Source organism: Notothenia rossii (assembly GCF_949606895.1).
Source record: "Notothenia rossii genome assembly, chromosome: 8".
Taxonomy (NCBI): Eukaryota; Metazoa; Chordata; class Actinopteri; order Perciformes; family Nototheniidae; genus Notothenia; species Notothenia rossii.
The window spans coordinates 62,996,945-63,023,612 of record NC_136906.1 but is presented as its reverse complement, the minus strand read 5'-3'; the positions used below and the strand labels follow the sequence as shown (position 1 = coordinate 63,023,612).

Sequence of the window (26,668 nt, the reverse complement as noted above, 5' to 3'; positions counted from 1 at the left end):
ATGGTTCAGGAAAAGTACCTGGAGGGCTGATGAGGATTATTCAGACACCCCGCAGAGAACAATGCTCCCCGTTGTTGATGACTCCCTTTTAAATTCTCTTCTTCCTTGAATTTAAAGCAGTCGCTACCTAAATACTCTTTAAATGATCGCTTGTGAAGTACACAAACATAACATTGAGCTGTTCTGAAGATACACATAACGCAGAAGGTTGAATTTGCACTTCATTTTATTTGCATCACATCACTCCCACATATAAAGATGACACACAAAGAAGGAGATGTTTCATTCAATTAGATACAGTGATATAAATGTAACATAAGTGGAGTAAGTAAATGCATTTCAAATTCATGTCTTAAGAATAATTCATATACATAAACATGACAAACGACCTGTTTTGACAAACAAAATAGCATATACATTAAAGTAACTTCCACAAGAAGTATAATAAAGCCTTTGGCTCGGTTCAGAGGTTACAATGGAGTGTAACATCTAACTTTCTTTAGCACATACATCATAGAAGCAAGTTCTTTTTGGAAAAAAGGGTATTATCTTACACTATTGAGTAGATAAGGATTGTATTGAGCATGTAAACAAAAGAGGGGCAAATTATAAAATGCCAGGGTGGCTGTGTTGGTGGGAGAATCCGCAGGGTGGGACTCAAGACCCCTGCAGGGCTTACTTTTTACACATGCAGATTAATGGGAGACGGGGACAAAAAGCCAAAGGTTACCACTCCCGTGCCACTTTTCTATTAGGACAAGAGGTTTTTCAAACAAAGTGACTGTGCCGATCCGAGAATTAAGATGGAGGAAATACATTTGTTTTGACAGAAGTCCTGCTGTGCTTCTTTTCAAGCACGAATTTAAACAGATGATAAAATCCCATCAAACATACATGTCAGGGGTGATAACATTGTCAGCTGATCAACTCTGTGAGAAGATACCAACCTAAACCAGCCAAGGGAGCGTTCACACACAGGTACGAAAGTGGCACCTCTCACTGCAACCTGAACTTGCTGCAGCTGCTGAATATAAATAGGCCGAAGTAGGCAGACAGCGAGAACACAACAGAGTATTGGCTAACGCCCATCTGCTCAAACACAGACACTTTCTGTTTCTCCCGCTCACATTAAAGGCTGCATCTGGTAGCAAAGCCCAAAATGCAAATTCACGTAATTTACATGACGGCCTCTGCTTTCTCCTCTGTGGCTGTACGGTGATATGTTCCTTTGAAGTCTCAATTCACAGCCCTTCTTCTCTTGAGTGGCTCACACCACTGATGCATTCACACACTTTGATTTTGATACGTTTTTACAATTGCCCTGGAACAATCAAATATTTGAATATAATGTACACAATTTCATACTGTCCCGAGTGTCTGCTGAAGAGGGAAAACCCTGGCTGAGAATGATCCAGAATCCTCTCTGCTGTCCCCACAGATGTTCGTTCCCAATGTTTACTTTGCTCATGTAGTGTTTCCCCTTTGCAACATTTGGCATCCCAAAGTAAAATAGTCCAATTACACAACAGGAAACAAGGCTAAATTGTAGGCTAAATCTGAGCCTTGACAACATATAATAACTGATATTAATAAATTAAAGTTTTGTTCACAACCCACAGGGTCTGTTTATGACTTCAGATGAAGCAAAAAAACTTCTTCCAACTGCACTTGGAGAAAGCTTTAGTGTGTCTGTCGGAAAACCTCCTCTTCTTAGATTTGCGGGTTTTGTTCTTAATGGCAGCAAAAATGGCCGCATCAAACGCCTCCTTCAAGTTCTTTTGTGTGAGCGAAGAACACTCCACGTAGTCTGCAGCCCTGATCTTGTCCGCCATGCTCTGTGCCCTGGAGTTCGGGATTGGCTTGACATTTGATTGGTCCAGGTTGATGAGGACGTTCACATCCAGCAGAAGGTCAGACTGAGTCCCTACGAGAACGATGGGCGCGGACGGGTTGTAGGCCCGGATCTCTGGAACCCACTTCTTGGTGATGTTGTGGAACGAGGTGGGGTTGACCATGCTGAAGCACAGGAGGAAGACGTCCGTGTGGGCGTAGGACAGGGCTCTGAATCCATCAAACTCTTCCTGAATGGAACATAAAGACAGTTAGTGTCAATCAAACTATGTGCAGACATGATGGAGAAATGAGTGAAAGACGCTGACTCACTAAAGAAAAAGGTAATCTATTAACATTGTGAAATCATGGTACTGAGTCACATATTGGATGAAGCAAGGAAAGTGTACCTTCACAACTCATCTTGACTACAACTAGAACATCTGCGTCTTTTATTTGGAATGGTGGTTTTATATTTTGTATCACTTCCCTTGACATAATTAACTCAAGATCAGGAAACAGGTGTGAATTCGGTACTATAAAAAGCTCACTAAACACACCCTTTAAAAGTAACATGGTGACATTTTTTCTTGTTGAAAAACAAACAGATAGTCTTACCTGTCCAGCAGTGTCCAGCAGCTGAACTTTAACCGGGGCTCCTTCTACTTGGACCTGACCTGTTGAAAATCAGTAACATGAATCAGTTAGTATCAGTCAGTTTAGATCACTTGTTTTCCAACATATTTCTCACACATAAATCTGATTTGATGATTGTTTTTTCTGTAATAAAATGTGTATATATATTTAATGTGGTTCTGTATGCATCATGACAAAATAGATCTTAACTATTTAACTTAAAAAACACGCACATGACATGGCAATCACACAATACAGTAAATTATTTTTTTTTAAATAAAAGCTGTGTGTGTCAGTAAACACTGAACCTAAGCAAACACAACAGCAACTAATGAAATTCAAAACATTAAAAAAAACAATTCGTATTGATTTTTTTTGTATTGCACTAATTTGCTTCCACATATCTTGTTGCACTGTTGGCTTGGGATTTTCATTGCCAACAACTAGGCTGTAGCATAATGACAATAACAGTTTTGAATTTGTTTTTCTCTATTGGTTCTTGTGCATGATCACTCACCAGAAAACACGTCAAAGCCAGTCTGCTGGTACTCCGTGGGGTATCCGTTGGAGGTGTAGCTGACGATCATGCTGGTCTTCCCGACGGCTCCGTCCCCGACCAGCATGCAGCTAATCACGCCGGGCTCCAGCTCATCTTCCCGGGTCAGCCCGCAAGCAGAGGGGACTCGGGACTCGTGGGAGAAGTAATCCATGTGAGGTGGCATGTCGAGCCGCACATTAAACTTTGGGAATTCAGACTCTCTCTTCCCTTACGGATCTATGACGGTGAGAATAGATACTGAGGGTTGTCTGGGTGCTGATATACTGAGTTACATACCGGGAGGCAGCAGATCCTGTTCTAAAGTGACGGGGACATGTGGGGAGGGACGCTTTTAGGGGAAGTTTGTAATCGGACAGGTTGCGATTTGCATAGACACTCCCATTGAGGAAAGAAATAAAGAATCTTTTTTTTTTTTAGATAGATATCTAGGTGTTCTTATGATTTTCTCCTTACAAATGTTCAATACATCTTATTTTATGACTCTTTAAATTTATTTTTGCATCATTGCTGGTCTGACATTTAAGGATCTAAATTGTAACCTACAGCTCAACCTGAAGCTGTTTCCCAGAATTATCTGTGCTTTCCATATAATGACGTCTTGTATAAAGAGTGTGCATTATTTATGATCGTGTTATGGCCTATTCTTTACCTCATCAGTAATGTTGAGGAGAAAGCATACATCACTTTTAAAATAATTATTCTACCTCTATTATATATAAATGAGCGTGGGTTTACACTAAAGGCCCCTTGGAATTGTTTTCTTTACTGTTTGGTGTAATCCTTTGCCCATAAAACTATAAGGCAGAGGTGGGAGAAGTACTCAGATCTTGTACTTAAGTAAAAGTACAAGTACCAGAGTGTAGGAAATAGGAATACTCTATTACAAGTAAAAGTATTGCATTCAAAATGTTACTACTGAAGTAAAAAATTACTAAATTTACTCCAGGTGTAACTAAAGTCTTATTTAATTATTGATTAGTTCTCACAACATTAATCCAAATCTGTAAAGCAACTAAAGGTATTAAAGTAGAAATTCAATGTAGCATACAATTGAAATATTCAAAATTGTAATTAAGTAGGCCTACAGTACTTGAGTAAATATAATTAGTCACTTCCCAACTCTGCTGTAAGGGTATATGTATGTTGCAAGACATGTGTATATAAATGTATATAATTAGGCTACCAACGGTGCCTTTAATATTCCTTATTTATATTTATTTATACTTCAATGTATGTCTTTTTGTCTCACATTCTGTGGTTACCCCCTTGCACACACTCCTTGCCTCGTTGATTTAATGTATAAATTGTAAACGCGGTGAAGTTAGTTTCAGTTTTCCCTGCTGCTGGCTGTTCTCTGACGGGGAGATCTTCTCCGCGAAACGAGGCTTTCACTTAGGGACCATCAACAAATTACTTTTCAATTACACAAGAACAATGTTCTTTTTAATAAATCGACAGCTTCCCTATTGTGTGAATGTGAAGCACATCCTCTCTACAGCATTGATTTGTTGAACACACCTCTTTTTGTTGCATTTGAATACTTTATATAGGCCCTACGTTTTATTAATATGTTGATGGGGAATTAGCATATTTCTTCATTAACTTCTACGTCATGTGACCTAATGACTCAATACAGAGATGCTGTATGAGAAAACAATGTGAGTTTGGAAAATTGCACAATGTATCTATTCTAGTAGACCTCAACTATGGAATTATGATCAGTTGAAGTGGCCATGACATGGGACCTTTACATTTCAACATCTCATCACCAACCACTCACACTAAGGTTGGACAAACGGCGCCCCCTGGTGTCCAAGATAAGCACTGCACGAAATGTGATCACATGACTCCGTTTGTCACCTGATTATCCGTGTCCACCCTATGTTGTGTAGTCGGAAGCTAAGACAGCTGTTATTATGATAGCATGAATGATTGAAATGTAGCTTATTTACACGTTTGCTGCATTTTCATATATCATATTATACATCTTCCTTAGGGAATTTAGACGCACGTGGTGAGAGGAAATGCTCTCGCTTGCCCTCAATGGGAGGAGGTTGTGTTAGCTAGCTAGCTGTTTAGCATACATTTCTAGGATTTTTTCTCTGCCAGCCATTGTTTATGTAGGCTATTAATTTACAGGGAGAACAACGAGTTAGAAAGAAGGTACTTCAAACCATGGCTTCAATTCTGGACGAGTACGAGGACTCTCAAAACACCAGGCAGCACAGCCGCCTGCCAAATGCCAACATCGGGATAACACATTCAGGTTAGTCGCCCTCTCTGGAGTTGCTCCGTTTCATTAGCTAGTTACATTCAAGGGTGCTGTAAGGTTGTTAGAACCTTTAAGGAATGTTAAAACTACACAATTAGTTAACTCCATGGTTTCATTGAGAACATGCTTTACTTGTTCCCTGACATTAGGCTTTGTGAATGTGAGACTTGAGGAAGAGAAGCCGATATTCAACAAGCAGAGGATCGATTTTACTCCACCTGAGAGGATAAACCATCTTGCAGTCTGCAACAATCAGCTATGCATGAGTCTGGGAAAGGACACCCTGCTGAGGTAAATAACACTGTCCTAAGCACACTGTTATCGGCCACTGATGTTTGTACGGTTTTGATTGAATTACCTTGAGTTAGTGCTTGTTGTTCCTTTTGATTTGTACTCATCTGCTGTAAGCTGTTGGTTATTGGAGCATCTAAAAGAGTTGTTAATGATACAAGATACTGATACTAATGTTCTCTTCTGTACAGAATTGATTTGGCCAAGCCAGATCAACCTAATCAGATTGAATTAGGACGGAAAGATGAAAGTAAAGTGCACAAACTGTTCTTGGACCCCACTGGTGAGTAAAAAGACAGTGCTTAATCAGATTTTTTGAAAAAATTGCCCTTGGGACATATTTATACATTACATTTACATATTGTTTATTACAATGAGACTTTCTGTGAGTCAATCGTCCATCATATTGTAATCAATAGACTTGCATTGTTTTAATTATATAGCTTCAAGTCATTCCTTTATACAGGACACACATATTTGTGTTATTGTTTTATATAGTACATTTATTGGGTATCATGAGGTATTTCACAATTACATCGGAATTTCTCTAAATGCTACGACATGATATTATAGTATTAGTGAGTCGGTTTTGACCTATTAACTCAATCAGCTGTATTTTTCACACAGGCTCTCATCTGCTGATCTGCCTGAGCACCAGCGAGTGTCTGTACCTAAACAGGAACACGCAGAAGGTGCGCAGTCTCTCCCGCTGGAGAGGCCACCTCATCGAGAGCGTGGGCTGGAACAAGCAGCTTGGCAATGAGACAAACACAGGACCTGTCCTAGTTGGCACCAGTCAAGGCATCATCTTTGAGGCGGAGATCTCTGCAACTGAGGGCAGCCTGTTCAACACCAATCCAGATCAATACTTCAGACAGGTACGTACGACGTAAAATATTGTTATGTGTGGGTTGCATTGTTTAGTATGTGATATTAATTTAGTGGTATTGTTGTAGAAAAAACCATCCTTCACATTTATTTATTCCTCCTTGCATGAAAATAACCATGTTCTCTTGTTGAAACAGGTCCACTCCCTGGAGGAGGATGGGAAGCCTGCACCAGTCTGCTGCCTGGAGGTGGAGCGGGGGGGCTCAGAGAACAAGTACTTCATCATCGCCACCACCCGCAAACGTCTGTTCCAGTTTGTGGGTAAGTTGGCCGAGGGGTCCGAGCAGCAGGGCTTCAGCTCCATCTTCAGCCAGAACCAGGACCTGCTGCCGAGCTTCCAGGAGTTCCCAGCCAACATGGGCTACAGCGAGATCACCTTCTACACCCCGAAGCTCCGCAACTCACCTAAGTCCTTCGGCTGGATGATGGGTAACGGAGTTCTTTACGGTCAGCTGGATTATGTCAGGCCTGACTCCCTGCTGAGCGATGTACAGGTAAATGTATATTTAAAAACGTTTATTCAGAAGCTAAAACATTTATGAGGTTATCATGCACTGCATAAGTATTAAATGAAATGTAAGCGTTGGACAGAAATGAACATTTCCTCTGATATGACAGGCCGATAAGATGATGCAAATTTGTACGTAACTCAAACTGGATATGAATCTGATCCCGTAAAAAATATTTGCAGTTTGGAGGTTTTTAAAGTGTTCAAAACTAATAGACTAGTTGCGACTACTGAAATAGGTCAAATTTGCCCTGGTTGTGCCTATTTTGAAGATTGTCTTAAGAGACAGCACTATTCAAGCCTGTTAAAGATACATTTTTCCGTTAAGTTTAAAGATTTCACATTAAAAAAATATAAGGGTTGTTTGACTTGTTAGCTTAGATGTAGTAGTTTTCTTATTGAAAAAAACTCTTGGTGAACATGTACCTTTTGAATCTGCCAGTGAGCCAAAACAGTAACACAAGGCATAACAACATTATATAAGGGTATGCTATTTCCACTACAGGAGAGATTTGATTTCTATACTTTTTCTATACAAAAAAAGGATGTGCGTATATTAGCATCGGCATTGGAAATTCATCAGAAGGAGTTGGAAAATATTGGCAAAAATCCCACATCATTCGTCTTTCAATAATAACTCCACCTTCTCCACATTGACTCCTTTGTCCTCCTTATCTTATGCTCTCTTCCTCCACATTTTCTCTCCCCTAATGACACAGGTATGGGAGTACACGCCTGACATTGACATCAGTCTCGACAAGCCCATCTCCATCGTGCTGACGCAGTTCCACTTCCTGCTGCTCCTCCATGATCGAGTAAAGGCCATCTGCACCCTGAATGGACAGGAGGTGTACGAGGATGTGTTCCCAGATAAATTTGGCACCCTAAAGAAGATGATCAAGGACCCAGTTGGAGGGTTGGTGTGGATCTACACTGAGCGGGCGGTGTTCCGGTACCACATCCAGCGCGAGGCCAGGGACGTCTGGCAGATGTACATGAGCATGTCTAAGTTCGACCTGGCCAAGGAGTACTGCCGGGACCGGCCCGACTGCATGGACATGGTTCTGGCCAAGGAAGCCGAGCACTGCTTCCAGAACAAGCGGTACATCGACAGCGCCAAGTGCTACGCGCTGACCCAGAACTACTTTGAGGAGATAGCACTCAAGTTCATCGAAGCCAAACAGGAGGAAGCCCTGAAGGAGTTCTTACTGAAGAAACTGAACCATTTGAAACAGAGCGAGAGAACACAGATCACCCTGCTGGTCACATGGCTCGCCGAGCTCTACCTGAACAGCCTCGGCCAGCTGGAGAGCGACGGCAACAGCGTCATCTTCAAGGAGACCCGCGAAGAGTTTCGAGAATTTCTCAGCAGCTCCAAGCACAAGGAGTGCCTGTACAACAACCGCACCACCATCTACGACCTGCTGGCCAGCCACGGCAACGTGGACGACATGGTGTACTTCTCGGTCGTCATGCAGGACTACGAGAGAGTCATATCCCACTACTGCCAACACGACGACTACAGCGCCGCCCTGGATGTGCTCTCAAAGCACTGCGATCAAAGGCTTTTTTACAAGTTCTCCCCGGTCCTCATGCAGCACATTCCCAAAAAAGTGGTCGACGCGTGGATCCAGATGGGCAAGCGGCTGGACCCGAAGAAGCTCATCCCGGCTCTGATGAACTACAGCCAGATGGGCAGCACGCAGCAGATCAGCGAAACCATCCGCTACATGGAGTTCTGCGTGTACGAGCTGACCGTGACGGAGGAGGCCATCCATAACTACCTGCTGTCGCTCTACGCCAAGTACAAGCCGGATTCCCTGCTGTGGTACCTGGAGCAGGCGGGCACGCACCCCTCAGAGATCCACTACGACCTGAAGTACGCCCTCAGGCTGTGCGCTGAGAACGGCTACCTCAAGGCCTGTGTGCTGGTTTATAGGATTATGGAGCTGTATGAGGAGGCAGTGGATCTCGCTTTACAAGTAAGTGATGTTTTTTTTTTTTTTTTGCATGTTGAACTGCAGCAATTTGTCGACGAATCAATTTGCCGATTAATTGTAAATTGATTGAGGTTTTTTTCATCCAAAATAGAAATAAATGCTGTTTTTAGCCTCTTATATTTCCGACTTCTCTCTGCTTTATATCATATTTTACTCAATATTAAGAATTATTGCACTTTTAAGAAACTGGGATAAAAATGATTCACTACTTTCAGACTATTTTTTATATACCAAATTATGAATTAAGAAAATATTTTGCAGATTAATCGATCATAGAGAAAATAGATAGATGCCACTCTAATGTGTCCAAATTATGCATCATTTTGTAGTAAACTTATCATAAATCTTTGACTGAACTTGACTAATGCCACTCACTTGCAATGTGTTTATCAACCATAGGTAGATGTAGACTTGGCCAAGTCGTGTGCGGACCTGCCTGAAGATGACGAGGAACTGAGGAAGAAGCTTTGGCTGAAGATCGCGCGGCACGTGGTGCAGGAGGAGAAAGATGTGAAGAAAGCCATGAACTGTCTGTCCAGCTGCAACCTGCTCAAGATTGAAGACATCCTGCCATTTTTCCCAGACTTTGTCACCATTGACCATTTTAAGGTCTGTAACAAAGAGTTTCCTTTTCTTTTTGTAACAAGAGAAACATATCCATACATAATGCCAATATGTTTTGACTTGATTTTGGTGGTGAACCTTTTATACTTAGGAGGCCATTTGCAGCTCCCTGGAGGAGTACAACCAGCACATCGAGGAGCTGAAGCAGGAAATGGAGGAGGCCACGGAGAGCGCTAAACGCATCCGAGAGGACATCCAGGAAATGAGGAACAAATATGGCGTTGTGGATTCCCAAGAAAAGTGTGCTTCATGTGACTTCCCATTACTCAACAGACCCTTCTATCTGTTCCTGTGTGGACACATGTTCCACTACGACTGCCTGTTCCAGGTATATCTCAGAGGCTGCTTCTGTGCCACTGCACAAATGATGTGTTCTTTTAGTTTAGTTGAAATCTTAAAAGTATCATGATTGAAATATATCTTCAATTATACATTTAAAAGATGCCAACAAAATAATTAGTTTGTAACTATCAAATCAGAGGTACAGGATGGTTTAAACTGAAACGTGCTCTTTTGTGCATCAATGAGTTCACAAAATGAATACAGAGTTAAATCCCGGATTAAATGTAAGTTAAGGGGTCTTGAAAATATTGATTGTGAAGTTATCCTTGTGATGTTGTAAATTACATTACTGAGAAGCAAGAAAAATGTCAGACTTGAACTGACTAAAAAGTATCAACGTACTGATCGTTAGCACATTTTCTATTCCTCTGCTTTCTAGGAAGTAACCCCTCACCTGACGCCCCTTAAGCAGAGTCGTCTAGAGGAGCTGCAGAAAAAGCTGGCCGCGACCACACAAACCTCCAAGTCTCGACACCGCCCGGCTCCCAAGGACGAAGGAGATACTGCCAGTCTGGGAAAGGGCAATGCGGGCACAAGCCGCGAGCAGATAAAATCAGACATGGATGACATCATCGCGTCGGAGTGCGTCTACTGCGGCGAACTGATGATCAAGTCCATCGACAAGCCCTTCATTGATCCAAAGAAATTTGAGGAGGAGAAATCCAGCTGGTTATGAATGAGGCCTCAATTCCTCTCAATACGAAAAAGACATGACAGCCAACCATCCTGTATGTTGATGAAACTGCTCCATCCGTAGGACTGACCCATTCAGTGGATACAGACATTCACCTGATTGCCTACTGTTGTTCAGCTTCAGGTGTTATTTTGGTTGGCAGTATATGAAGCTGATTTAAAGACCTTTGCACTTTATATGGCTGTAAAAAGTGGACATTGTGGAAAATGATACAATGATGTACTGATGTATAATATTGCCAGGGCTGAACCTCTGAATATGATGGCAGAAAATAATTCAAAAGCTAGAATCAGATATAACTGCACTATACATCTATTAATAACTTTAAGTTATGCACTTGCTTTGTCTATTAGAAACATAACCTGCACTTCCATAGCTCAATTCAACCGCGCCATCATCGGCTCTTAGTTCATCCTACAGGTAACGTGGGGCAGATTATCAAACTGTTTATATACTCACTGTTTTACGATAGATTTGTGGCACATTGAAGCTTGTCAGTATGGATGGACTGATGTTTTGGTTGTTTAATGTAATAAATATTTAACAAATGATTTTAACTATTGACTGGACTGAAACAAATCAAAACCCTTCTTCACCATTCCTTTGCTCCCTGGAGGAGGACAGCAAACATCATCACATCAGTGGGCTTAAGCGATACACAGAATAGTTTATGCAGTTTAATAGTAAAGCATGTCAAAAAATTGAGCTAGGCTACTGTTACAGCAAGCATTTTTTGGATCCAAACAATGATTAGCATTCTGTGTGTATCACATATTTATTACCTCTATAAGTGACAATACATTTTCATACATTTGCAAAAAAACAAGTATGTATATTTTCACATTTTCTGGAGTTCACTTGAAAATAGTATACAAGTTTACAATGGTCATATTTTACCCTGGATATCCCAACTGTCTCACCATACCTAAAACGGAGTTCCCGTATAATGACGTCAGACGTAGCTCGGTAATCTTCGCTGTGTGCAGACGCTATTAATCGAGATCGGAATTGAATCGATGCATTTGTACAAGTTGTTCATATGCCGCCCAAAACGTCATATATGATAGATATTAATCTAATTAAACTAACGAACGATACTGCTGCTATTTCTTGTCACATTCGTGCCTTCGTAGACATCCACAGGAGAGCGTCATTCTCTCTGCGATTGATTATAACGCCTGCTCCTTGCTGTACCCTCGCCATGGCGTCGTGTCTCTGCTCTCTCAGTAACAGAAAGTGGCCGCCTCTCTGCTGTTGCTGCCGACTCAAAGCTCACAGACTCGCTCGGCGCCTCAAACCGCCATTTTGGAGTCAGAGAACCGAGAGTCGGCAGCAGCGGAGAGAGAGACGCAAAAGGGGACACGGGGCCGAGGTGAGAGACTCCATGGTGGTTGTTATGGCGAAGGAGCAATGGGGGAAGATGGCCGGGAGGGAGAAAGAATTAAAACATGGGGATCATTCGTTCGCCAGGCAACCGAGTCCCCGCTTGTGGCCGAAACAAGGGTACGGGAGGCGCGGGCGAAGGGCCTTGCTCTCGCTGCACCGCGACTAGCCTGTTTAAGAAATGCCATTAAACCAATATCATCTTAATACATTGTTTAGGCAAGGAGGTGGTGGCCTTAAAGAGACAGACCCGATTTGAATACTTCATATTAATGGTGAGAGGACGTCTGTGTCAAAATGATAAGCTAACGTTTCTAATGAAAAGCTACACAAGCGATAGCAAGGATGCTATAGCAACAAAGACCAGATGCTTGGGAAATCAACTATCAATGTATATTTAGTGTCCCCTACTTAAACCAGTAAGCTGTCAGTGTGGGTGTGTGTCTATACAAGCACCTTGACCCTTTACTATCATTGATCGGAGGCAATGCTGCTTCTGCTTATTAGCAATGCAGCTAACGGTTGTTAGCCTGCAAGCTACAACCCAGTGCACCATCCAAGGTTAGCTAGCAAACCTGGCTAACGCTATCTTGGATTTGCAAGCTAGCTAATCATAGTATAACGACGTAATAGCATAACACGATATATATTATTAATAACAACAACCTATTTTGTTCTTAAAAAAGCTTCCGAACTCTTAGTTGGCTTTAGTTTTTGCCATCCGTTAACAGGCGAAAGAGTGAACTTGCATCAAAGTAAAGTGAATACGTAATGAAAAGTAATTACTGAGGAGGACAACCGAATCGTCACTCACTGTCATAACTCAAAAACATCACTTGCCACTCACAAATTAAATGATAACTTAGACAATGCATCAACACTCGGTTACTAAGTGATATTTAAATAATTGACTCAAACCATTAAAAGATGATACTTCAAATATATTCAATATGACTCTTAATAAACTGTTACTGATCTGAAAATATTATGTGGTAACACTTGGTCATTAAGGTGTGTTAACGGTATAGTGGAAATGGTGGACTCAAACCACTTAAATATATCCAACTGTTTCTGTTAAAATAGTATGCAGTATACTAGCCTAGTGTATTATTCAAACAATAGTAAATCAACTCTTCTTATATAAAGGAAAGCTGAATCAATGCATTTTGTACTATAAAGTACTGACATCATGTACATGATGGCAAATCATGTACAATTCATTCAATTAAATGCATAGTAATGTTGCATAAGCTTTTTTTTGTTTTAGTCATTTCATTTCAATATGGAAACCTTCTGTGAAAATTACGAGCATTCACATTGTCAGAATTGTGCAGAACACCACACATGAAAGAACACTAGCCACCTATAAAAACACTATATCACTGTCATGTGTGAACATCAGTGTGTGACTGCAGTTTCTTCTTTTATAGGGGACTTTCACCATTGTCTGATCATTAATCTTGGAATCAAGGACAATGGCATCCCTTACTGAGAAGGTAGGTCCAATGTTTATGCTCTGCTTAATAAGTCCCATACAATGAGGATTTTACAGTGCGTGCTAAGCCAATGGAGTACAAAAGTAAATTTTGGACTAAATGACATTGTTCCGACATGACTCAGTTTGAGATATAGGGCTTGATTAGTCTTTCTTCTTCTCTCTCTTTTTAGTAAACGCGCTGCCCTGTTGGGCAGAGGTGTCTGCTGCATGGCGTCTGGGCAGGGGGGCCGACCGGAGGCCGGGGAATCAGGGAGCTCTGGCCTGGCCAAACCTCTCTACCTGCAGCGCTTGGAAAGATCCCTGAGGTTGGACAGTTTCCTGCGCCAGACTGCCGCCATCTTCAATGGAGATATAACCACCAGGTACAGGCAGAGTAGAGTCTGGGTGGGCAAACACTTTTCAATTTTTGGCTCAAGTTAGCCCCTGATAACATTTTAGGGTTAATTTAAGTGGCTCATGCTTGGATGTTAAAAATTGTTTTGTGAATGCAATTGTGTGTGTATGGGTTTGCTGGTTAAAAACACTGCATTGTAAAAGGGTTGCACGATTTGGTAAAAATAAGTCATTGCTATTATTTTCAGGATAATACAAGGCATTATCTTTTTATTTTTTAAATCATTATTCAAGTTATCCTTGAACAATTCTACTAAATGGCCATGGTGTGAATTATGTTTATTTTAAGGACCTGTACTAAACAAGCTTTTTAATTTAATATGTTATATACTTTTTTTAAGCTGTTCTACAACACCACCACTATACTTCTTTCAGAATGATTTAAAAAAACATATTCTTTACTAAATATTGCACCTACTGCGATTTGGATATTGCACTAGTCCACATTGTGATTTGACTTATATTGTAGCAATCTTCCATCCAGTATATCAGGTCCTAAGTATCTAATGTTGTCCTACAATGTGCCCCCTGTCATGGATACAGTATTAATACTACCAGATACAAATCCAAAGAGAAGATTAGATATTTATAGGCTGCAAAGAGTGGGCTCACAGCTGCATACCTCTCATGTTCTAGTGATGAGAGTGATGACAGCGATGGAGGATTGGGGACGGGGTTATCCCTGGACGCCCCCACTCAGCATGCAGCTGTGACCGTGAAGAGTGAGCCGTGTGAGGAAGAGGATGGGCTCTCAGAGGAGAAGCCCCTCAACGGAGTCCTGCTGCAGGGTAAAGGTACATACAGAAACACTGATATTTATGTTATGCACATGTTAGTACACACTGGTTTTGTCTAACTGTTCACAGGGGTTCATGCATATTTATATTATGTTGTGTTTTTTTGTCCCCCTCTTAACTCCACAGACCAAAAGGCAGATAATGCGAGTCTCTACAACTTCTCCAAGCTGAAGAAGAACAGGAAATGGCTGAAGGTATTTTATAGACATTTTCTCATTTGTACTATGGATGTAATTGTTCAGTTGAGGAATGGATTACTCATAAAACTAATATATTTATTTAGTGGTCTAAAACTTGGCTAAACCCAAACTTGAAAAAACTGTTGAAATTGTCATGTTTTTTGTTGTTGTAAATAACTCAATGGACACAAATGTAAATGATTGTTATACATTTGTCTTTAAAAACAGTAAAAGTACCAAGAGAAAGCGCATTTTTACTTAAATCTCAGGCTATTTATCCTCTATTTCAATTTTCCATTCAAGCTCTTGCCAAAAATCTAACATTATTTCAAATGCAATTTAATTATGAACTATCTGTGCCCCTTAATTGATCCTCCTATATATTTAGGAATGTAATAAGCTTCCAGTCCATTCCCTTTACCAATGGTTTTGACCTGCTTAACTATATTTGACTTATCCATACAGTTGAATAAAAAGATCACAGATGTTGTCCTTCTCTGTACCCTGTATCCTTTTTACCATGTTTCTCCTCCGTCTCCTGCAGACTATCCTTCTGAGTGACGACACCACGGACTCGGACACGGACTCGGATGACTCTGACTTCAGTTTGTCCCGGGACGAGCTGCAGGACATGCTGAGGCTCCATCGCTTCACCAGGCAGCATCAGAGCAAGTTCCACTCTGACCGGGAGGTAGGAGAAGCTCACATAAACACAGCGTCTGGTGACATAAGGAATTCCATTTGTAATGTCATCTTCACATTTATTTTCCTTTTCCCTTCAGCTTCACCAATACCAGTACTACAGCACTGGACTCCTCTCTACTCATGATCCCTTCTATGAGCAGCAGCGCCACCTGCTGGGCCCGAGGAAGAAGAAAATCAAAGATGAGAAGAAATTCAAGGGTAAAGACAAAAAAAAACTAACATCTCTGGAATCCTTTAGAATCACAGTTATGTAAATAACCAAACTAAAAAAGCATACATGTTTTTTTAAATATAGTAATTTACATGTTTTTATTCTATATATTTTTTTTAGCAAAACTGAAAAAGGTGAAGAAGAAGAAGAAACGGGGAGAGGGGGACTTCCTGGATGATGGGCGTCCTTATATCACCAAGATCTTCGCAAAGTTTTCCCATGATGCTCCACTGCCCGTAGTGAAGAAGAAGCATCTCACCATTGAGCAGCTGAACGCACGGCGGCGTAAAGTCTGGCTCACAATCGCTAAAAAGGAGATTCCCAAGGTTCGCATGCATAACAGTGACAAAGACAACGTTAAACAGCTTCTTCCTTTTTATATATAGTAAAACATTTATTTGGAAAGGTGTAATTATTATTTTATTACTATTTTGCAGACCTTCAAGCAGAAGACCTCTGCTAAGAACTTAGTATTGACCAATGCCAAAAAGGTAAGTGTACACATCACAGTTTTTGTTTGATTAAGGATACATTTGAGTTTAAGTGGGATATTTAACCTCTGTCCCTTTTTGTCCCAGTTGGCTCATCAGTGCATGAGAGAGGTCCGGCGCGCTGCCATCCAGGCCCAGAAGAACTGCAAGGAGACGTTACCGCGGGCCCGCCGCCTCACCAAGGAGATGATGCTCTACTGGAAGAAATACGACAAAGTGGAGAAGGAGCACAGGAAGAGGGCGGAGAAGGAGGCTCTGGAGCAGCGTAAACTGGACGAAGAGATGAAAGAAGTAGGTGGAAAGGAAAGGGAAACGTTTGCAAAAGGTTTTACCGAAGAGGTAAGATTCATTTATAAGGTTGGAAAGGTAAATCGACGATAAAACGCTGCAAAACTGTAGTCTTCCCACAGAGATTAAAGCTGGTATTTTGGCACAGTTGCAGATAAAGAAGAATTAGTAGTGCTTAACTACATTTGAGTTGTGACTGCGTAGGATTTCCCCTGATAAAGGTGTGAACCCAACAACTGTAATAAAACAGAAAGTCACATTGAATTTGAGAAAAGATATCCGTAATCGTATCATTTCCTACATTCTCAATAGGATTTTATCTTACAAAATAGTCTGCTTCAATACACAGCTGTTGGCCTTTAAAAAACGAAATGTTCTCTGTGTTCAAAAAAGAGGTTCCTCTTCTGCTTGACGCTCACAAAGGGAGTCACATACTTAATTAAAGAAAGTGGATTACATAAAAACTGGTTTCATTCCAATAATCACATCAAATATAAAGACAGAAGCATATTACATCTGTTCCAATATAACTTGATGAAACACAAGTATTCAAGTCTAAAGAGGAAGTATACATAATTAAAAACATCTAGAGTGGTGATATTAAAGGAAATGGCTTTTTCCTGCTTTTCTCCCATCTCTCGCAGGCCAAGCGTCAGCAGCGTAAACTGAACTTCCTCATCACCCAGACGGAGCTGTATGCTCACTTCATGGGGGGTAAAGCCAGCATGGGGGGTCCGGAGGGAGACACGGCTCAGGTGGAGATTCTGAGGAAGCTGGAGGACAGTGCGGGTCTCAGACAGATCGACATCGGAGGAGGAGTGATGGTCAAAATGGGACAGGAGGATTACGGTATGAACGGCTCAGTCAAGTTTATTATAGTATTTCCCTTTGTTTCTAAATACATGCCTAATAAACCATTTATTAGTATATTTGTATTCTGTTTCGTTTAGATTATATTTCATATTTTCCCTCCCAACATTTTCTGTTTACTAATGATGATATTTTACATTATTTTCAAGCTCAATAAAAAAAAAGTATATATATCATTTGTTTGAAGAACATTCTTTAGGTATTGTTTATAGGAAAGAAAATGAAATGTTGAATTATTCTGTTTTATTCACGAGTGGATTATGTACGGTTGCAGATAGCAGTTACTACAAGTCCCAGGCGATGAGGAATGCTAAAGAAGCCTACCAGATTCACCAAGAGAGAGTGAGTCGATGTCTGCACACACTCATCCATTCCACACACACTCCCCCTGTTGACACTGTGCTAATCTCCAACTCTCTGCCCGCAGACGCGGATGTTTGACGAGGAGGCGAAGGACAGTCGCTGTGCGTCACTGCACGCCGTTGTAGGCCCGTCCTCAGGCTCAGGGTTCGGAGAGAGCTACAGCCTCGCCAACCCCTCCATCCACGCCGGCGAGGAGATCCCTCAGCCCGCCATGTTCGACGGCAAGCTCAAGGGTTACCAGCTCAAGGGCATGAACTGGCTTGCCAACCTTTATGAACAGGTACATTTTCTCCCCATAACACTCAATAGACACAACAATCCGTGCTTAAAACATGAATACAAAAATGTCCTGCAAGTCCTGGATTCAATACTGTTCTTAACTTACATTTGTTTGTACTCTGCTAACAAAATTAGAACTACCCAAGAAGGATTTTAGTCATCATATGTTTGGATCTTAAGTTTTCAGGGAATTAAGCTCGGCAAATATTAGCCTTTAGCATGAGCCCCTCCTTCCTGTGTCACACTATTTTTTTTACGTGAAACTCAATTCACATGTTCCCTTTTTTAAACTTGTTTTGTACAGAATTGTTTGTACAGAATGAAAGAAACATTTCTGGACACATATGATAGAATGACTCCTCTTGTTTCTCTATGTGCTTATGTTGTTTGAAATATACATTTGTATCTTTTGTGAATAAAATACTTAAAGGTCAATGAATGTTGATGCTTTTATAGGCGTATACTTATAGTATGGACTCATCTGTAGGCCTACTATAAAACAGTAAAATAATTCAAAAGTTGCAGTGTCATATTTTGTACTTGTTATTCATACCCACTGATTGATTTATTTTCTCCTGTGTTCTCTCTCTGCAGGGAATCAATGGAATCCTGGCAGATGAGATGGGACTGGGGAAGACGGTCCAGAGTATCGCCTTGTTGGCTCACTTAGCAGAGGTGAGGCCAAAGGCTTTCATCCATCTCACACTTTGAAAAAGCGCATGGAATATTTGATTGTCTCTGCTGTTGTTACTCACCTAAGAAAACATGTAACGTCCAGCTTCTTTTTCCACCTGCATCCTTTAAAGAGACCCTTCATTGTCACATTACTGTTTTCATTGTTATGCTTTTGTTTAGTCTCAAAACACCCAAAGCAGATACAGTGAAATCTAGGGGAAATGTGTGCTAAGTGATGAGCTATCCCTAAAAGAAGGATGCACACCGTCTCCCTCCATGGCTTCCTGTTTTCAGAGCTTCTCACACATACAAATAGCACCTGCCGTCCAGCTGAATCCCTTTTTCTTGTTCCTGCACAGAAGGACAACATCTGGGGTCCCTTCCTGATCATCTCTCCTGCATCCACGCTCAACAACTGGCATCAGGAGTTCACTCGCTTCGTGCCCAGTTTCAAGGTGAGGATCCCTTTTTTGAAATTCTGCTGAGCGGAAACACCTGCGAAATCACGTCCGCAGGAGTCCTGACATCCTCATCTCTAATGTTCGCTTTAATTCCTTTAATGGAATGGTTGTAAGCCTTGGTTCCGGGACCATTAAGGGGGTCGCAAGATCATTTCTGGGGGTCTCCAAAAAGTTGTAAGGAATGGCTTTTACTTTACAATTGCTTTTACCAGTGATATCATTGAGCCCTACTCATTTCCAAGCTTTCACAGAATTAATACTGCTAAATGTTCAGGTAACTAATGAACGATCAATGTGGGGAGGGAGACGCAAACATAATTATTGTTAGGAAAATCGAATCAAAAAGGTAGAGAACCACTGCTCTAATCGACTTCGTGATCCAATGCTTCTTTTTTTTTCAAACATCTGATAATTTATAACCAAGATGAAAGGTTCAAAAACGGCCAGAATTTCCAGAACCCTCCATTAGAGGGCAGTGTTGCACCAGGACATTGGTACCATGACTCCAAAGCTGTCAACACTTTGATTGTTGAGTGGCTGCACTTCCTTTTGCATGTCTTTACCGGCCTCTGACAGGCTGTGTGCATTCAATAATGTTAAAAAGCATTCATCAAACACGGCAATTTGTTGGCTATGCTCTAATTCACACACACTCACACACTCACACACTATTAAATGCCTAACTTGTTGCTGTGCCCATTTTCTCTGAGAATTCAAAAATAAATCATTTCCAGTTAGTTTTGCTAATGAGGTGTGAAAAGACCCTATTACACCATTTGAAGATAAGCTTCCTACACACTCAAAGCAGGACTGACTGAAAACAATGGAACACCGGCGCGATGAGGGATGAAATTATGTGCAAATCTTTTCACATCACACTGCACATCAACAACTCGCTGACTGAGGCTGTGAATCATACCCGTTGCTATGCCTACATGCTTCTCCTGGGAACATCCCTGTAGCTCTGTTTACTTGTTACATTGCTAAAAGTAAACACTCAGTTTTGATATTAATTTGCTTAAATTATTTACAGAGGACGCAAAAAATACGGTCAAATGTAAACTGTGTGCAGGACAGAAAGCATTGTCCACATCGAATAACAGCAATGCCAATCTCTTGATTGTTGAGGCTACAATAAAGATGCCTGTCAAAATGTCTAAACATATCTTTTCACAATGATAATTGCTACAATGATGGGGAGTTGTCTTTTCTCTTACTGTGCCACAAAACAACACAAAAGCTTGTATTTTTATTGTTATTATTTTTAAAGTAAAGTAACTTGTTACTAGTTCCTTTTATAATTTAGAAACTAATAAAGGAACTAGTTACTTTTTTGAGAGCTATAACTATAACTAGTTTTAAAAGTAACTTGCCCAACACACTATTTGTTTGTGATAAAAACAGGATTACAATATATATTCTATACAAATATAATACTGTGATGTTCTGCATACTGAGTACTGATACTTTTGATATTTTAAGTACATTAATCGATAAATCTTCTATACCATACCACTTTGTATGTTTTACTTTAACTTGTAATGGAATATTTTAAGGCTATATTATTATTATTATGAGTCAATTATCAAAATTAGGGCTTAAACTTAAAAAAAATATTGCAAATGAACCAGTACCAAGTTTGATTCAAAGTTGCACCTGTTGTACCCATGTGGATGTTGACCATGAATCACATTGCAGTGAAAAGGCAAAGGAAGCGGAGTAATCATGATTCATGATTCATGCATTCAGTAATAATTTTAAAATAAAGTTAAAAAAATCTCCGATTTCTCTGACCAGTTTGACATGCCATTTGTATTACTACACCACAAGTGTATTAGTTTACTCTCCCCCAAACTACAAGGAAATACTAGTATTACTCATCAGTGATTTATCAAGATTATTATGGTGATCAACGCAGTTTTTTTTAAATCGATTGTCAGCACTAATCAAAACCCTTCTCCATCTCTGGTCAGGTGTTGCCATACTGGGGGAATCCACACGATCGCAAAGTGATTCGGAAGTTTTGGAGCCAGGTAAGAAAACAGAGTTGTAAACATACAATGCTTTGTTCTGTACTGTTCTTCTACGCACGAAAAGTTTATTATTCCGCCGACTTATTTTGCCGCGCTTCTTCTCCCGCATTGAACATCGCAGAAACTCCGTTCAAACATCAAAACGTTCAGCTCGGTCGGGAATCGATGGCTATTACTTTTCTCATTCATAACTTTCATAATTCCAGAGAAACATCCCATAATTCATCACATTTTTAACATTTGAACTTTAACATTGCGCAGCTCGTTAAGGCAGAGTGCGTGATGTCAGAGTTAGAGTGGAGGACAGTTTGAAATTTGCCTTCATATATTTTTTTTAAACTGCCATAATTACCATCCCTACATTCCTGAGACATCATTTTTCATGACAAACGTAGGAAAACATCCCGTAGCTTGAAAAATGACAAATAATTAAGCAAAAAAAAAATTAAACAAAGTGCCTCTTGAGGGCATGAAGTGACAAAAACGTTCAACATGTCTCCATTAAAGCCCATTGTAATTTCAGGCAGATATTTCCTCACAGCAGCAGCCGCACACCTTTAGTTAAACTGCCAAAAAGGCCACATTATTAACCCGAAAGTACACAAAAATTACACTTCAGATACTCAACTTCCTTGACATGCTTCACGTTTTGAAATTTCAAAGATATCTGTTACGGTTCTTCCACAAAACGTTCACATGTAAGAGGTTTATCTCTCATCCAGAACAATGGAAACCTTTGATCTCTGGACGCCTCATTAGCTCAAATACAAACACCTGTGTAATGGAACACGATGATGTCATCACTCCAACTGACATGGTTCAAGGCTCTTTCTGCATGTCAGTCTTTATGCATGACGGTGTTTTTGATAATGGATCCTGACCACTCACATTTGTACACTGTGAACAAATTATATTATTAAACAAATATATAACATAAATACAAAAAATACTCTAATTTAGTCTCTTTTCCAGCGCTCTTCATCGGTAACTTTAGCATTTCTGAGTGTCCTTGAACGCATCAATATTAGCAGATGCGTCACACCAAGCCCGGGAGATTTATTCTGCTCTGACTACTGCTAGGTAAATTCATGTATCCATAAACACCTGAAGTTTAAAGGGTCAAATGAACTCTTTTTAAAAGTATAACACACCGTTTGAGTTTGTTCATAGACTGTTTATTGGCGTGAGAACTGATATTAATTTACACATTAAAGGAAACAGCTTCTTAGCAGCGTATCCAGTCTTAGCCCGTTAGCATTGCGCTAACGGACTAACAGCTAGCAGTGTTGCGTTAGCCCGTTAGCATTGCGCTAACGGGCTAACGCTGCCAGGCTGCTAGCTAACTTAATCTCTCCCTAAACAGTTGAATTTTAAAGTGTCAAATGAACAATAGTTTCTGTATATAGTTGTTTTATCACTTGTTCTTTCGCAAAAAATACTTTATTTTTGTTCACCTTTTCACTTTGTGGTTTTACAGAATATATTTGTCAGTAATTGATTCAAACAGTTTTATATCGTTTTTTTCATGTATTGTTTGACAGATTTTCACTCGTGTTTTTACTGAATATAATTAGTTAGTAATTGATTTGAAACGTTTTATATCGTTTTTTCCCCCATGTTCTGGTTTTTGAAAATACAATTTGCCAAATGTTACTATTTCACCAGTTATTTTTGCATTTTCAACTTTTCCTACGAATAACATTCTACATTCAAAGCCTTACATCTTTAACATTTATACATTTGGAGTTTCATGCTACTTTTTAACTTAATATTCATTCATATGGAAACCATTCAGTCATCCAAATATTCCTGATTATTCACTTTCTTCTTACACATTATATTTCAGCATAAAGCATTCCCACTAGCAATTTCTTCAGGAATTGCATTCTCTAGTTTGTTTTGTTTTCTCAATAAATGCTATTTTATTCCTGTCTATAACCCTTCCTTCACCTATATTGCTACCTTTCAATAGAAAACCCTTTACACACGAAATGCCCCGTTCCATGTGGTGATCACCAGCTACCAGCTCGTAGTGCAGGACGTGAAGTACTTCCAGAGGGTCAAGTGGCAGTACATGGTCCTGGATGAGGCGCAGGCTCTGAAAAGCAGCACCAGGTACGCAGAAAACATCATGTTCAGTAATACTGTTTACCCAAACACATCACAGGGTGCATTCAAATACAGCCACTCCAAATGTTTCTTGAATCTCAATCTCTACATGCAATACACATCCATTCAATTCCAGTGTCAGTTGAATTCCAACAGAGAAATGTTGTCAGTAGTTTATGAAGTAAAATAAAAAAATGTTAATTTTACTCGAACACAAACCTATACATAGTAAAACCAGAGAAACTGATAATGCTGTAGTGGTCTCTAATATTTTTTTCCTGAACTGTATGTTAAAATAAAATACTTGATATTTTAATACTCATGTTATTACTTTTTAGAAGACCGTACTTTGTTTTTTCTTGTTTCAGCCTTCTCCCTATTAATGAAATCAAATATAGCATTTTAATACAGCTTGTTTACTGACTACGTAAACATATAGTATTTCTATATTTGCGTGTCTCTGCAAGTTATTTTACGTAGATCTGATATTTAATTTGGAAACATTTGACTAGTACACGCAGGGCAGCGATATGATCCTTTTAAAAATGTTTTGAAAACCTGTTTAAAAAAAACAGTTTACCACCTCTACAAGTACAAAGGTTTGCGTCATTTTATGATTACTATTGACTCAGGCCAAAATCTACAAAACTAGTAACACAATGTTTTTTTATCTTGATAATTCAAGTAGTTGGTGTGATTACCGTTCCCCTCTGTTTTTTCAGTGTCCGGTGGAAAATCCTTCTGCAGTTCCAGTGTCGAAACAGACTGCTGCTCACCGGGACGCCCATCCAGAACACTATGGCTGAGGTGGGCAGTGTGTTTTTGTGTGTTAGTGTGTTCATGGAAGTCAGTGTGAGCCAGACAGATCTGTTGACGGCTGTGTGTTATTACTTTCCCTCAGCTGTGGGCCCTGCTGCACTTCATCATGCCCACACTGTTCGATTCCCACGACGAGTTTAACGAGTGGTTCTCCAGAGACATCGAGAGCCACGCTGAAAACAAGTCTGCCATCGATGAGAGTGAGTACAAACCCCGGCGTTCTGAAAAAACTGTTTTTATCCCCTGTTTTAGCCGGCAAAACATCAGGTTATTCGCGTGGATATGTGTAATTTGTGTGCCAGCATTGAACTGTTATCTCTGCTCAGTGATGTGTGTGATTTTCTCTGCAGCTAAACACGATTGTTGGATGTTTTTGTTTCAGACCAACTCTCCAGACTGCACATGATCCTCAAGCCTTTCATGCTGCGCAGAATCAAGAAGGATGTGGAAAACGAGCTCTCAGACAAGGTAGGGGGGGGGAATGTATTCAATGTGGCAACTGAGATTCTTGTCCAGAGTTTAACATTTTTTCTGAAAGTAATTGGGCATTTGGTTCTGGACATGTTGCCATGTTTTGAGAGCAAATGTTTTCCATGTGGTCTCCTCGAGAAGGGCTTTGGATTTTCCAGGAACCAAACGAACAAGTAACTTTCAGGGAACATTACCTACTGGTTCCCTGAAGGTTATTTAGGATAACACATAAGAAAACCGTCAGTGAACTTTCCCTTAAGGTTATTTAAAAAACTTTAGTGAACCTGTTAAGGAATGTTTCCTGAAGGTTCTCTAAAGGTAATGTAAACGTCTACAAAAATATAAACATTTCCCTCAGGAAATGTTCCCTAAAGGTTCTCTGAAGGTTATTTTAAGGTATACAAAAAACCATTTAAATGACCCTCGGGTAATGTTCTCTAAAGGTTTTTCCTCATAAGGGAACATTCCCTGAGGGTTATTTAAAAAACAAAAACCTTTAGAGAACCTTTTAAGAACGTTACCCGAGGGTAATTTAAATGTTTTTTGTATACCTTCAGAGAACATTTAGGAAACTTTCCCTGAAGGTTATTTAAAGCCATAAACTTAAAAAAATAATAATTGGGAAACGTTCCCTGAATGTTCTCTAAAGTTAAATCAAAGTTATACAAAAAATGTTCTTAATGTTATTCTAATAAGGGAACATTTAAGTTATAACGAATGTATGTTGCATGTTAACATATAAAAATAACCTTTTACCAATGTTTGCAAACGTTTTTCTCATGGCTATATAAAGATCTTTTTTTCCTTAAACCACCCCCGGGGACGAGCGTTTGTGGAGCTTTACCACATCCAAATATCATTTGCTGAAAAGATTCTGCCATATGTTTAGACAAAAGTCAACACCATGTCGTCCCACTTCTTTCCTCTCCTGATTAAACCTGCGCCCTCCCTCCATCTGTCCCCCCGTACCCCTCCTCATTGACAGAGAAAGTGTTGTAATAGGCTTGTGCTGGCAGATCCTCCTGACAGATGTTGGACTCACACATAATCACTCACTCGCTGTGGGAGGCAGAGTTCTCCCCCACATATGTCTCTTTCACTTTCCTTCACTCTAACATGCCAGCCCACTTCCTTTTTCTTCTCCACTTCGCACACACAAGCCAATAGTAACGTTCACTCACGGTGCATGGTTAGCTTTTAACGGTTTGTTGTTGTTCACTTTCACTGCTCTCATCAAAGCATGACCCCCGATACAACCAAAGATCTTGATGTGTGTTTTTTAAGAATGTGGGTCAGACTGGGCATGGAGTCTGCACCCACAAATACACATGTCCGTCGAGCCATGTGAAAATACTGTGTGTTTTCTATGGAGGGATAACAAAGCAGTAATGCTGAGTCATTTGTCTTAACTGTCTCCACATGTGATATAAATGCAAAAGCCAACGTTTACCTTTTAAATCAATCTTTTTTAACATCTCCAATTGAGAGAAGTTTCATCCGCTGTTGTCTTATTGCACATATTCCCTTCTTGCTTAATGAAAACCAGACTGTTTAAAGTGTCATCGGCCCAAATAAAACACTGGAAATCTTTAAAACGGAATGATTTGAACAAATGTAGATTTAGAAAACCACCAAGAAAATCAAGAAAATAGTTATTTGTCGTTATATCTCCTTTTTTTTAGCCCCCCTTGCAGGTTCGACCCTTAATAGTTGCAATACTCTTTACACACTTGTTCTCTCTCCCTCTACAGATTGAGATCCTGACCTACTGCCAGCTGACGTCCCGGCAGAGGCTGCTCTACCAGGCTCTGAGGAACAAGATCTCCATTGAGGATCTGCTGCAGTCCTCCATGGGCTCGTCACAGCTGTCCCACAACACCACCTCCTCCCTCATGAACCTGGTCATGCAGTTCAGGAAGGTAGGACGTCCCAAAATAGAATAAAGTACATTTAACATGAACACAGCTATAAAAAGCTATCCAGATACAGCAGTCAAAAA

General features: G+C 40.2%; 3 protein-coding genes across 3 annotated transcripts in view; 2 read left to right on the top strand and 1 right to left on the bottom strand.

Moving 5' to 3' along the window:
* Positions 1-208: 208 nt before the first annotated feature.
* rhov (ras homolog family member V) lies at positions 209-3,340 on the bottom strand. Its single transcript, XM_079646731.1, has 3 exons — positions 2,984-3,340; positions 2,449-2,507; positions 209-2,081 (listed from the first exon to the last, which is right to left on the bottom strand). Exons 1-3 carry the CDS (start codon positions 3,186-3,188, stop codon positions 1,635-1,637), a joined length of 711 nt encoding a protein of 236 aa, XP_079502857.1. The 5' UTR covers positions 3,189-3,340; the 3' UTR covers positions 209-1,634.
* Positions 3,341-4,861: 1,521 nt separating this feature from the next.
* On the top strand, positions 4,862-11,195 carry vps18 (VPS18 core subunit of CORVET and HOPS complexes). The gene is made up of 9 exons (XM_079643135.1): positions 4,862-5,291; positions 5,447-5,588; positions 5,780-5,871; positions 6,216-6,466; positions 6,614-6,970; positions 7,704-8,966; positions 9,384-9,593; positions 9,700-9,936; positions 10,330-11,195. The coding sequence occupies exons 1-9, from the start codon at positions 5,201-5,203 to the stop codon at positions 10,624-10,626; spliced, it is 2,940 nt and encodes a 979-aa protein (XP_079499261.1). The 5' UTR covers positions 4,862-5,200; the 3' UTR covers positions 10,627-11,195.
* Positions 11,196-11,813: 618 nt separating this feature from the next.
* Positions 11,814-26,668, top strand: part of ino80 (INO80 complex ATPase subunit) — a 50,555-nt gene continuing 35,700 nt past the window's right edge. Inside the window, exons 1-21 of the mRNA XM_079645271.1 lie at positions 11,814-12,016; positions 13,458-13,523; positions 13,696-13,887; positions 14,555-14,712; positions 14,842-14,909; positions 15,439-15,585; positions 15,677-15,797; positions 15,931-16,136; positions 16,248-16,301; positions 16,389-16,592; positions 17,234-17,438; positions 17,734-17,801; positions 17,887-18,102; positions 18,696-18,776; positions 19,136-19,231; positions 21,211-21,270; positions 23,243-23,385; positions 24,102-24,186; positions 24,281-24,398; positions 24,581-24,666; positions 26,421-26,588. Of these exons, the coding sequence (XP_079501397.1) occupies positions 13,733-13,887; positions 14,555-14,712; positions 14,842-14,909; positions 15,439-15,585; positions 15,677-15,797; positions 15,931-16,136; positions 16,248-16,301; positions 16,389-16,592; positions 17,234-17,438; positions 17,734-17,801; positions 17,887-18,102; positions 18,696-18,776; positions 19,136-19,231; positions 21,211-21,270; positions 23,243-23,385; positions 24,102-24,186; positions 24,281-24,398; positions 24,581-24,666; positions 26,421-26,588 (2,439 nt within the window). The 5' untranslated portion in view covers positions 11,814-12,016; positions 13,458-13,523; positions 13,696-13,732. The remainder of the gene's footprint in view (positions 12,017-13,457; positions 13,524-13,695; positions 13,888-14,554; positions 14,713-14,841; positions 14,910-15,438; positions 15,586-15,676; positions 15,798-15,930; positions 16,137-16,247; positions 16,302-16,388; positions 16,593-17,233; positions 17,439-17,733; positions 17,802-17,886; positions 18,103-18,695; positions 18,777-19,135; positions 19,232-21,210; positions 21,271-23,242; positions 23,386-24,101; positions 24,187-24,280; positions 24,399-24,580; positions 24,667-26,420; positions 26,589-26,668) is intronic.